We start from the raw sequence: 12,891 nt of genomic DNA, 5'->3' as shown, positions 1-12,891 counted from the left end.
TCTTTTGCCTATTAGTATCAGCGCTTCTCAACAGTAAGCATGTGCTCTGGGCTATTGAGTACCTGATCATCTGTTGTCTTTTGGTACCAGCGCCTTTCAACTGAAAGCAAGTACTCTGGGATAGTGAGTATCGGAATGTCTGTTGTCTATTAGTACCGGTATTTATCAACTGTAAGCAGGTTCTCAGGGCTAGTGAGCACCTGAACTTCTGTTGTCTATAAGTGCCGGCGTGTCTCAACAATAAGCAGGTACTCTGGGATAATGAGTACCTGAATTTATGTTGTCTATAAGTACCTGCACTGCTCAACAGTAAGCAGGTTATCTGGGCTAGTGAGTACCTCAACTTGTGTTGTCTATTATTGTCAGCGCTGCTCAACAGTGAGCAGGTTCTCTGGGCTAGTGAGTACCTGAACCTCTATTGTCTATTAGTACCGGTGTTGTGCAACAGTAAGCCAATACTCTGGGCTATTGAGTACCTGAACGTTTGTTGCCTACTAGTACTGGTGCTTCTCAACTGTAAGGAGGTACTCTGTACTAGTGAGCACATGAACTTCTGTTGCCTATTAGCACGAGTGCTTCTCAATTGTAAGCAGGTACTCTGGGCCAGTGAGTACCTGAACCTCTGTTGTCTATATGCATATACCAGTGCTTCTGAACAGAACGCAGGTACTCTGGGCTAGTGAGTACCTGAACTTCTTTTGCCTATTAGTACCAGCACTTCTCAACTGTAAGCAGGTACTCTGGGATAGTGAGTACATGAACCTCTGTTGTCTATAAGTACCGGTGCTTGTCAACAGAAAGCAAGTACTCTGGGATAGTGACAACATGAACCTCTGTTGTCTATAAGTACCGGTGCTTCTCAACAGAAAGCAGGTACTCTGGGATAGTGACAACATGAACCTCTGTTGTCTATAAGTACCGGTGCTTGTCAACAGAAAGCAAGTACTCTGGGATAGTGAGCACATGAACCTCAGTTGTCTATATGCGCCGGCGTTGTTCAACATTAAGCAGGTTCTCTGGGCTAGTGAGTACCTGAACTTCTATTGTCTATTAGTACCGGTGTTGTGCAACAGTAAGCCAATACTCTGGGCTAGTGAGTACCTGAACGTTTGTTGCCTACTAGTACTGGTGCTTCTCAACTGTAAGCAGGTACTCTGTGCTAGTGAGCACATGAACTTCTGTTGTCTATAAGTTCCAGAGCTTCTCAACAGTAAGCAGTTACTCTGGGGGAGTGAGTACCTGAACTTCTGTTGTCTATCAGTACCGAAGTTCACAACAGTAAGCAGGTGCTCTGGAATAGTGAGTACCTGAATGGTTGTTTTCTATATGTACCACCACTTCTCAACAGTAAACAATTACTATGGGCTAGTGAGTACCTGAACCTCTGTTGTCATTAAGTACCAGAGCTTCTCAACAGTAAGCAGTTACTCTGGGCTAGTGAGTACCTGAACTTCTGTGATCTATAATTACCAGAGCTCTCAAAAGTAAGCAGGTACTCTGAGATAGTGAGTACCTGAATGTTTGTTGTCTGTTAGTACCTACATTTATCAACTGTAAGCAGGTTCTTGAGGCTAGTGAGCACCAGAACCTCTGTTGTCTATAAGTACCTGAGCTTCTCAACAGGAAGCAGTTATTCTTGGCTAGTAACTACCTGAACTTCTGTTGTCTATTAGTACCGGCGCTGCTCAACAGTAAACAGGTACTCTGGGCTAGTGAGTACCTGAACGTTTGTTGCCTACTAGTACTGGTGCTTCTCAACTGTAAGCAGGTACTCTGTGCTAGTGAGCACATGAACTTCTGTTGTCTATATGTTAGTACCCCAGTGACGCTATATACAGGGTGCCTGCTTGTCGTGTCGCAGAGCTCAACTCGCCCTCTTTTTCTTCACAGAGCGCCCAAGCCCCCCACACCGGACAGTCCGCGGACAGAATTGGGCACCCCTCTGGGATGTTGGACTTCACGGGCTCTGCTCTGCTCGAGGAAGGCGTCACCGCCAGAGTTTTCCTGGACCGGCTCATCCAGGAATCCCAGGGCACTGTAAGTTGGCACTGCGAGCGCCCCCTGCCCTCAATAGGTATGGCACAGGCTAGGCTCTTCTCCCGGTGTGATTCACGTCCAACATATGTAGTTTATATGGTAGAACAGATATTTGAAAAGATACGTTGATGTTTTAGTCTTTGAGGTGAACCTGTGTCCAATGTTTATCGATTTCTCTATATTTATAATTTAAATGGCTTTTCCTAGGGTTTGAGGAGGGCTTCACACTCCATACAATTCAGACCAGCAAATATATACCATACAAACTGAACGTGATTATTCGGAATGAACATGGTTACTTTTTAAAGAGACTCTATACCATGTTTTGTAAAGCGCTTTCCTAGTTGAAGCGCAGCGCAGCGCTGCACGGAGTCTGGGTACTGTGGGGTCTGTGCGTCCATTGAAAGTAGTCCTTGGTCAGGTGTTGGGAGATTTGCGAAGTTGGCAATGGGGTTCCAGACTGTGGGTGCGTGCCATATTGACAATATTGGTAAAGTGGGTTATAGCCTCTTTGGCAGAACACCGTTTCATCGAATTCACACACATGATGACAGCGCATGTCTCCGAGTGCCGGCCTGACTCCCACTCCGGGAATGCCTCTGTCTTTGCTGCTTTAAACCATAAACACCAGAGCGCCCTATCCGGTGCCCCCTTGTAGGTATTTGAGTGCTATGTCTGGTCACACTACTGTCAGCAGTGGGTGGGGGGGGGGGGCTATGACAAGCGCACACTTGACACATTTCAAAGGAAGTGATCGAAAGAAGGACGTCCTAGCGGCTAACCCAGTGCTCTCACCCTCCCCAGCCCCCCAGCCCAGCCCCCTTTAGTGTCCCCATCTCTCCCCCCCTTTAGACCAGATCAGAAAATGTTTCAAACCAGGGGTCAGGATCTCTGAATACCTTATATTGCCTTTCAAAGCCTCTCTTGGTGTCTCCCCGCCGTCACGCACAGTGTCTTGAAGACTCTTGTGTTCTCTCACCGCCGTCACTCACAGTCTCTTGAAGCCTCTCTCGGTCTCTCCCCACCCTCACTCACAGTGTCTTGAAGACTCTTGTGGTCTCTCCCCACCCTCACTTACAGTGTCTTGAAGCCTCTCATGGTCTCTCCCCACCCTCACTCACAGTGTCTTGAAGACTCTTGTGTACTCTCAGCGCCATCACTCGCAGTCTCTTGAAGCCTCTTTCGGTCTCTCCCCACCCTCACTCACAGTGTCTTGAAGACTCTTGTGGTCTCTCCCCACCCTCACTTACAGTGTCTTGAAGTCTCTCATGGTCTCTCCCCACCCTCACTCACAGTGTCTTGAAGCCTCTCTTGGTCTCTCCCCACCCTCACCAACAGTGTCTTGAAGCCTCTCTTAGTGTCGCCCCACCCTCACCCACAGTGTCTTGAAGCCTCTCGTGGTCTCTCCCCACCCTCACCCACAGTGTCTTGAAGCCTCTCGTGGTCTCACCCCACCCTCACCCACAGTGTCTTGAAGCCTCTCTTGGTCTCTCCCCACCCTCACCCACAGTGTCTTGAAGCCTCTCTTGGTCTCTCCCCACCCTCACCCACAGTGTCTTGAATCCTCTCTTGGTGTCTCCCCACCCTCACCCACAGTGTCTTGAAGCCTCTCTTGGTCTCTCCCCACCCTCACCCACAGTGTCTTGAAGCCTCTCGTGGTCTCTCCCCACCCTCACCCACAGTGTCTTGAAGCCTCTCTTGGTCTCTCCCCACCCTCACCCACAGTGTCTTGAAGCCTCCCTGGGTGTCTCCCCACCCTCACCCACAGTGTCTTGAAGCCTCTCTTGGTCTCTCCCCGCCTTCATCTACAGTGTCTTGAAGCCTCTCTTGGTCTCTCCCCACCCTCACCCACAGTGTCTTGAAGCCTCTCTGGGTCTCTCCCCACCCTCACCCACAGTGTCTTGAAGCCTCTCTTGGTCTCTCCCCACCCTCTCCCACAGTGTCTTGAAGCCTCTCTTGGTCTCTCCCCACCCTCTCCCACAGTGTCTTGAAGCCTCTCATGGTCTCTCCCCACCCTCACTCACAGTGTCTTGAAGACTCTTGTGGTCTCTCCCCACCCTCACTTACAGTGTCTTGAAGCCTCTCATGGTCTCTCCCCACCCTCACTCACAGTGTCTTGAAGACTCTTGTGTTCTCTCACCGCCGTCACTCACAGTCTCTTGAAGCCTCTTTCGGTCTCTCCCCACCCTCACTCACAGTGTCTTGAAGACTCTTGTGGTCTCTCCCCACCCTCACTTACAGTGTCTTGAAGCCTCTCATGGTCTCTCCCCACCCTCACTCACAGTGTCTTGAAGACTCTTGTGGTCTCTCCCCACCCTCACCCACAGTGTCTTGAAGCCTCTCGTGGTCTCACCCCACCCTCACCCACAGTGTCTTGAAGCCTCTCATGGTCTCTCCCCACCCTCACTCACAGTGTCTTGAAGACTCTTGTGTTCTCTCACCGCCGTCACTCACAGTCTCTTGAAGCCTCTTTCGGTCTCTCCCCACCCTCACTCACAGTGTCTTGAAGACTCTTGTGGTCTCTCCCCACCCTCACTTACAGTGTCTTGAAGTCTCTCATGGTCTCTCCCCACCCTCACTCACAGTGTCTTGAAGACTCTTGTAGTCTCTCCCCACCCTCACTTACAGTGTCTTGAAGCCTCTCTTGGTGTCTCCCCACCCTCACCAACAGTGTCTTGAAGCCTCTCTTGGTCTCTCCCCACCCTCACCAACAGTGTCTTGAAGCCTCTCTTAGTGTCGCCCCACCCTCACCCACAGTGTCTTGAAGCCTCTCGTGGTCTCTCCCCACCCTCACCCACAGTGTCTTGAAGCCTCTCGTGGTCTCACCCCACCCTCACCCACAGTGTCTTGAAGCCTCTCTTGGTCTCTCCCCACCCTCACCCACAGTGTTTTGAAGCCTCTCTTGGTGTCTCCCCACCCTCACCCACAGTGTCTTGAAGCCTCTCGTGGTCTCTCCCCACCCTCACCCACAGTGTCTTGAAGCCTCTCGTGGTCTCTCCCCACCCTCACTCACAGTGTCTTGAAGCCTCTCTGGGTGTCTCCCCACCCTCACCCACAGTGTCTTGAAGCCTCTCGTGGTCTCTCCCCACCCTCACCCACAGTGTCTTGAAGCCTCTCGTGGTCTCACCCCACCCTCACCCACAGTGTCTTGAAGCCTCTCTTGGTCTCACCCCACCCTCACCCACAGTGTCTTGAAGCCTCTCTTGGTCTCTCCCCACCCTCACCCACAGTGTCTTGAAGCCTCTCTTGGTCTCTCCCCACCCTCACCCACAGTGTCTTGAAGCCTCTCTTGGTCTCTCCCCACCCTCACCCACAGTGTCTTGAAGCCTCTCTTGGTGTCTCCCCACCCTCACCCACAGTGTCTTGAAGCCTCTCTTGGTCTCTCCCCACCCTCACCCACAGTGTCTTGAAGCCTCTCTTGGTGTCTCCCCACCCTCACCCACAGTGTCTTGAAGCCTCTCTTGGTCTCTCCCCACCCTCATGTACAGTGTCTTGAAGCCTCTCTTGGTGTCTCCCCACCCTCACGTACAGTGTCTTGAAGCCTCTCTTGGTGTCTCCCCACCCTCACCCACAGTGTCTTGAAGCCTCTCTTGGTGTCTCCCCACCCTCACCCACAGTGTCTTGAAGCCTCTCTTGGTCTCTCCCCACCCTCACCCACAGTGTCTTGAAGCCTCTCGTGGTCTCTCCCCACCCTCACCCACAGTGTCTTGAAGCCTCTCTTGGTCTCTCCCCACCCTCACCCACAGTGTCTTGAAGCCTCCCTGGGTGTCTCCCCACCCTCACCCACAGTGTCTTGAAGCCTCTCTTGGTCTCTCCCCGCCTTCATCTACAGTGTCTTGAAGCCTCTCTTGGTCTCTCCCCACCCTCACCCACAGTGTCTTGAAGCCTCTCTGGGTCTCTCCCCACCCTCACCCACAGTGTCTTGAAGCCTCTCTTGGTCTCTCCCCACCCTCTCCCACAGTGTCTTGAAGCCTCTCTTGGTCTCTCCCCACCCTCTCCCACAGTGTCTTGAAGCCTCTCATGGTCTCTCCCCACCCTCACTCACAGTGTCTTGAAGACTCTTGTGGTCTCTCCCCACCCTCACTTACAGTGTCTTGAAGCCTCTCATGGTCTCTCCCCACCCTCACTCACAGTGTCTTGAAGACTCTTGTGTTCTCTCACCGCCGTCACTCACAGTCTCTTGAAGCCTCTTTCGGTCTCTCCCCACCCTCACTCACAGTGTCTTGAAGACTCTTGTGGTCTCTCCCCACCCTCACTTACAGTGTCTTGAAGCCTCTCATGGTCTCTCCCCACCCTCACTCACAGTGTCTTGAAGACTCTTGTGGTCTCTCCCCACCCTCACCCACAGTGTCTTGAAGCCTCTCGTGGTCTCACCCCACCCTCACCCACAGTGTCTTGAAGCCTCTCATGGTCTCTCCCCACCCTCACTCACAGTGTCTTGAAGACTCTTGTGTTCTCTCACCGCCGTCACTCACAGTCTCTTGAAGCCTCTTTCGGTCTCTCCCCACCCTCACTCACAGTGTCTTGAAGACTCTTGTGGTCTCTCCCCACCCTCACTTACAGTGTCTTGAAGTCTCTCATGGTCTCTCCCCACCCTCACTCACAGTGTCTTGAAGACTCTTGTAGTCTCTCCCCACCCTCACTTACAGTGTCTTGAAGCCTCTCTTGGTGTCTCCCCACCCTCACCAACAGTGTCTTGAAGCCTCTCTTGGTCTCTCCCCACCCTCACCAACAGTGTCTTGAAGCCTCTCTTAGTGTCGCCCCACCCTCACCCACAGTGTCTTGAAGCCTCTCGTGGTCTCTCCCCACCCTCACCCACAGTGTCTTGAAGCCTCTCGTGGTCTCACCCCACCCTCACCCACAGTGTCTTGAAGCCTCTCTTGGTCTCTCCCCACCCTCACCCACAGTGTTTTGAAGCCTCTCTTGGTGTCTCCCCACCCTCACCCACAGTGTCTTGAAGCCTCTCGTGGTCTCTCCCCACCCTCACCCACAGTGTCTTGAAGCCTCTCGTGGTCTCTCCCCACCCTCACTCACAGTGTCTTGAAGCCTCTCTGGGTGTCTCCCCACCCTCACCCACAGTGTCTTGAAGCCTCTCGTGGTCTCTCCCCACCCTCACCCACAGTGTCTTGAAGCCTCTCGTGGTCTCACCCCACCCTCACCCACAGTGTCTTGAAGCCTCTCTTGGTCTCACCCCACCCTCACCCACAGTGTCTTGAAGCCTCTCTTGGTCTCTCCCCACCCTCACCCACAGTGTCTTGAAGCCTCTCTTGGTCTCTCCCCACCCTCACCCACAGTGTCTTGAAGCCTCTCTTGGTCTCTCCCCACCCTCACCCACAGTGTCTTGAAGCCTCTCTTGGTGTCTCCCCACCCTCACCCACAGTGTCTTGAAGCCTCTCTTGGTCTCTCCCCACCCTCATGTACAGTGTCTTGAAGCCTCTCTTGGTGTCTCCCCACCCTCACGTACAGTGTCTTGAAGCCTCTCTTGGTGTCTCCCCACCCTCACCCACAGTGTCTTGAAGCCTCTCGTGGTCTCTCCCCACCCTCACCCACAGTGTCTTGAAGCCTCTCGTGGTCTCTCCCCACCCTCACTCACAGTGTCTTGAAGCCTCTCTGGGTGTCTCCCCACCCTCACCCACAGTGTCTTGAAGCCTCTCGTGGTCTCTCCCCGCCGTCACCCATAGTGTCTTGAAACCTCTTTTGGTCTCTCCAAACCCTCACCCACAGTGTCTTGAAGCCTCTCTTGGTGTCTCCCCACCCTCACCCACAGTGTCTTGAAGCCTCTCTTGGTCTCTCCCTACCCTCACCCACAGTGTCTTGAAGCCTCTCTTGGTGTCTCCCCACCCTCACGTACAGTGTCTTGAAGCCTCTCTTGGTGTCTCCCCACCCTCACCCACAGTGTCTTGAAGCCTCTCGTGGTCTCTCCCCACCCTCACCCACAGTGTCTTGAAGCCTCTCGTGGTCTCTCTCCGCCGTCACCCACAGTGTCTTGAAGCCTCTCTGGGTGTCTCCCCACCCTCACCCACAGTGTCTTGAAGCCTCTCTTGGTGTCTCCACACCCTCACCCACAATGTCTTGAAGCCTCTCTTGGTGTCGCCCCACCCTCACCCACAGTGTCTTGAAGCCTCTCTTGGTGTCGCCCCACCCTCACCCACAGTGTCTTGAAGCCTCTCTTGGTGTCTCCCCACCCTCACTTACAGTGTCTTGAAGCCTTTCGTGCTCTCTCCCCACCCTCACCCACAGTGTCTTGAAGCCTCTCATGGTCTCGCCCCACCCTCACTCACAGTGTCTTGAAGCCTCTCTGGGTGTCTCCCCACCCTCACCCACAGTGTCTTGAAGCCTCTCGTGGTCTCTCCCCACCCTCACCCACAGTGTCTTGAAGCCTCTCTTGGTCTCTCCCCGCCATCACTCACAGTGTCTTGAAGCCTCTCTTGGTGTCTCCCCACCCTCACTTACAGTGTCTTGAAGCCTCTCTTGGTGTCTCCCCACCCTCACCCACAGTGTCTTGAAGCCTCTCGTGGTCTCTCCCCACCCTCACCCACAGTGTCTTGAAGCCTCTCGTGGTCTCTCCCCACCCTCACTCACAGTGTCTTGAAGCCTCTCTGGGTGTCTCCCCACCCTCACCCACAGTGTCTTGAAGCCTCTCGTGGTCTCTCCCCACCCTCACCCACAGTGTCTTGAAGCCTCTCGTGGTCTCTACCCACCCTCACCCACAGTGTCTTGAAGCCTCTCGTGGTCTCTCCCCACCCTCACCCACAGTGTCTTGAAGCCTCTCGTGGTCTCTCCCCACCCTCACTCACAGTGTCTTGAAGCCTCTCGTGGTCTCTCCCCACCCTCACCCACAGTGTCTTGAAGCCTCTCGTGGTCTCTCCCCACCCTCACTTACAGTGTCTTGAAGCCTCTCTTGGTGTCTCCACACCCTCACCCAGTGTCTTGAAGCCTCTCTTGGTGTCTCCACACCCTTACCCACAGTGTCTTGAAGCCTCTCTTGGTGTCTCCCCACCCTCACCCACAGTGTCTTTAAGCCTCTCTTGGTGTCTCCCCACCCTCACCCACAGTGTCTTTAAGCCTCTCTTGGTGTCTTCCCACCCTCACTCACAGTGCCTTGAAGCCTCTCTTGGTGTCTCCCCACCCTCACCCACAGTGTCTTGAAGCCTCTCTTGGTGTCTCCCCACCCTCACCCACAGTGTCTTCAAGCCTTTCTTGGTTTCGCCACACCCTCACGCAGTGTCTTGAAGCCTCTCTTGGTGTCTCCCCACCCTCACCCACGGTGTCTTGAAGCCTCTCGTGGTCTCTCCCCACCCTCACCCACAGTGTCTTGAAGCCTCTCGTGGTCTCTCCCCACCCTCACTCACAGTGTCTTGAAGCCTCTCTGGGTGTCTCCCCACCCTCACCCACAGTGTCTTGAAGCCTCTCGTGGTCTCTCCCCACCCTCACCCACAATGTCTTGAAGCCGCTCTTGGTGTCGCCCCACCCTCACCCACAGTGTCTTGAAGCCTCTCTTGGTGTCTCCCCACCCTCACTTACAGTGTCTTGAAGCCTCTTTTGGTGTCTCCCCACCCTCACCCACAGTGTCTTGAAGCCTCTCGTGGTCTCTCCCCACCCTCACCCACAGTGTCTTGAAGCCTCTCGTGGTCTCGCCCCACCCTCACTCACAGTGTCTTGAAGCCTCTCTGGGTGTCTCCCCGCCCTCACCCACAGTGTCTTGAAGCCTCTCGTGGTCTCTCCCCACCCTCACCCACAGTGTCTTGAAGCCTCTCTTGGTCTCTCCCCGCCGTCACTCACAGTGTCTTGAAGCCTCTCTTGGTGTCGCCCCACCCTCACCCACAGTGTCTTGAAGCCTCTCTTGGTGTCTCCCCACCCTCACTTACAGTGTCTTGAAGCCTCTCGTGGTCTCTCCCCACCCTCACCCACAGTGTCTTGAAGCCTCTCGTGGTCTCTCCCCACCTTCACTCACAGTGTCTTGAAGCCTCTCTGGGTGTCTCCCCACCCTCACCCACAGTGTCTTGAAGCATCTTGTGGTCTCTCCCCACCCTCACCCACAGTGTCTTGAAGCCTCTCGTGGTCTCTCCCCACCCTCACTTACAGTGTCTTGAAGCCTCTCTTGGTGTCTCCACACCCTCACCCAGTGTCTTGAAGCCTCTCTTGGTGTCTCCACACCCTCACCCACAGTGTCTTGAAGCCTCTCTTGGTGTCTCCCCACCCTCACCCACAGTGTCTTTAAGCCTCTCTTGGTGTCTCCCCACCCTCACCCACAGTGTCTTTAAGCCTCTCTTGGTGTCTTCCCACCCTCACTCACAGTGTCTTGAAGCCTCTCTTGGTGTCTCCCCACCCTCACCCACAGTGTCTTGAAGCCTCTCTTGGTTTCTCCCCACCCTCACCCACAGTGTCTTGAAGCCTTTCTTGGTTTCGCCACACCCTCACGCAGTGTCTTGAAGCCTCTCTTGGTGTCTCCACACCCTCACCCACAGTGTTGTGCACTGATAACCGGTTCTGCAGGCCTCAGGGAACTGTAGGTGGAGGCTTGTGGAGTCAGAGTGTCGGTTCTGAGGTTGCGCTTTCTTCCAGTGCCAACGTCAGTGCAGGGGAAGGGACAGATCGCACCCACCACAGCGGGAGGGCTGGCAGGGGATGGGGGAGGCGAGAGTGGAGGTAGGCAGGGTTGTAAGTTAGGGGGAGGGGAGATCTCAGAAGATTGAACGACAGCCCCCATGGCTTGATCGGAGGCGTCGGTTTCAACAATGAACAGGCATGAATTGTCCAGATGCTGCAAACAGAGGCTTTCATGAAGGTGTCCTTTAGTGTCTGGAAGGCTGTATTGGAGATGTCGCCCTATCTGAATGTTTACTTGGAAATCAAAAGATGAGTAATAACGGGTGTCAATGCAGAGTACCCGGAGATGAAGCGACGATAAAAGGTAGCAAAGCCAAGAAATCGTGGGTGGCCTTTACGTCTTGGGGTATTGGCCAGTCCCTAATGGCCTTCACTTTTTTCAGGTCCATATGGATATAGGAAGAGCTGATCACATAACCCAGAAATTCCATACTTTCCTGATGAAAAAATTCAGTTCTCGGCTTTGGCGTAGAGATGATTGGCAGTGAGGCGGTCAAGAGCCTCAGATACATGTTTCATATGTTCCGATACAGAAGACGAATAGATGAGAATGTAGTCCAGCTATATCCATACTGAGATACCAATCAGGTCAGAGAACACTGTGTCCATAAAGCGTTGGAAGACGGCAGGGGCATTGCAGAGTCCAAAGGGCATAACCTGATATTCAAAGTGCCCCAAGGGTGTCTGGAATGCCGTCTTCAACTCGTCCCCTTCTTTAATGCGTATCAAGTGGTATGCGTCACGCAAATCCAATTTGGTGAATATGGCAGAGGAACTAAGGGATTCCAATATATCCTGTGCAGGGGTAGAGTGTACCGGTCCTTTACTGTTATCTAATTCAGGAGGCAGTAGTCTATACACTGATGTAGCGTGCCTTCCTTCTTTGGGATGAAAAACAAGGGTGCCCCTGCCGGAGATATGGACGGGGCGATGTACCCCCTTTTGCAAGCCCTCCTCAAGGTAGGGCTGCAGTTCCCCTTTTCCTGAAAAGTCAAGGAGTAGATCTTCCCATGTGGTACGGGTTTGCCCGGCTGCAGTTCAATAGCTCGTGTTACCGATGAGGAGGTAGCGGTAGCGGTATGGATTCAGGATCAAAGAAGGCACTAGAGAAGCAGTCATATTCCTCTGGTACGTCGTGTACCATGCACCCCAAAACAGTAGAAGTATTGCCACCGGTGGAACCAGCCGTGGTCTCACTCAATGGTATGGCCAAGTCGGAAATCTTAGATAGATGCATGGTTCTTGTGGTCCAGTCAACCACTGGGTTATGCAGACATAGCCAAGGTAGCCCCAACAGTACCAGATACGCTGGTGAGTGGTTAATGTCAAAGAGGATATGTTCCTTGTGGTCTGCTATGTACAACAGGAGTGTTTCTGTCTGTTGGTGCACTGGACGGTAGCTAATGGCGTTCCATAAATCACTTCAATCAAACAGGCGACTTGTTTGTCAGCGAGGAGTATTCCAGATTGGCGTGCAAAGGTAGTGTCAATATAATTCTTGGAGGCTCCACAGTCCAGTAGAGCGAAGCGCAGAACACACAGCTGGTCATGGCACCAGGATGTTCGTAACGACAGAGATATACCGGAGACATGGGTTCTGCAAACAAGGCTGAATGGTTTTGCTTGATGCATTCTGGACTTGTTGCTCCCTCCAATTTCTGCAAAAAGCCTTTCAGTTTCCCGCAGGTTTGGAAGGCCGAGGGGGGTAGGAACCCAAGTAATGGCCACTGCCTCCACAGTACAAACACAGTCGATTGAGTTGTAGTCGTCTTTTTTCGGTGTCGGACAATGGTCCCACAAGGCACCCAGCTGCATTGGTTCTTCCATTGCCTCTCTGCCGGCCTGCACAGGATTGACAAGCGGGAGCACTGGTTGTGATGTTACTTCAATCCTCTTCTTCAATTGCCCTCCACACTCCGTGAGACGGTGGTCTATCCAGAGGACATTGTCAATCAATCCCTGTAAAGATTCAGGTTCCGTAGCATGCCCAGTTCATACTTACAGTCCGAATGTAAACTTCTACGGAACAGGGTATGTTGCGTGACTTCTGGCCATTGAGAATCCACTGCCAGCTGACGAAAACAACTCAAATAGGAGATCAAGTCCAAATGTCCTTGCTTGAGGTCCAGGAGTTGATTTGGGGCAGTTGTGGCCCAGAAAACTGCCAAGAAGGCTTTCTCAAATTCCCCAAAGTCTTCGAGGATAGGGCTTTTGGTTGATATGTATGGGGCAGCCCATGCCCAG

The 12,891-nt window shown here is 53.3% G+C and overlaps 1 protein-coding gene across 2 annotated transcripts in view; it reads left to right on the top strand.

The window, feature by feature from the left end:
- LOC138503008 (ornithine decarboxylase-like) overlaps positions 1–12,891 on the top strand; it is a 309,800-nt gene that overhangs the window by 29,896 nt on the left and 267,013 nt on the right. For both annotated transcript variants that reach the window (XM_069622440.1, XM_069622441.1), the window contains exon 2: positions 1,891–2,037. In XM_069622440.1, the coding sequence (XP_069478541.1) occupies positions 1,948–2,037 (90 nt within the window). In that variant the 5' untranslated portion in view covers positions 1,891–1,947. The remainder of the gene's footprint in view (positions 1–1,890; positions 2,038–12,891) is intronic.

This window comes from Ambystoma mexicanum, chromosome 11, assembly GCF_040938575.1.
Source record: "Ambystoma mexicanum isolate Mex_15411 chromosome 11, UKY_AmexF1_1, whole genome shotgun sequence".
NCBI lineage: Eukaryota > Metazoa > Chordata > Amphibia > Caudata > Ambystomatidae > Ambystoma > Ambystoma mexicanum.
The sequence above is the reverse complement of the archived record's forward strand: the minus strand, read 5'-3'. Positions and strand labels throughout refer to the sequence as shown.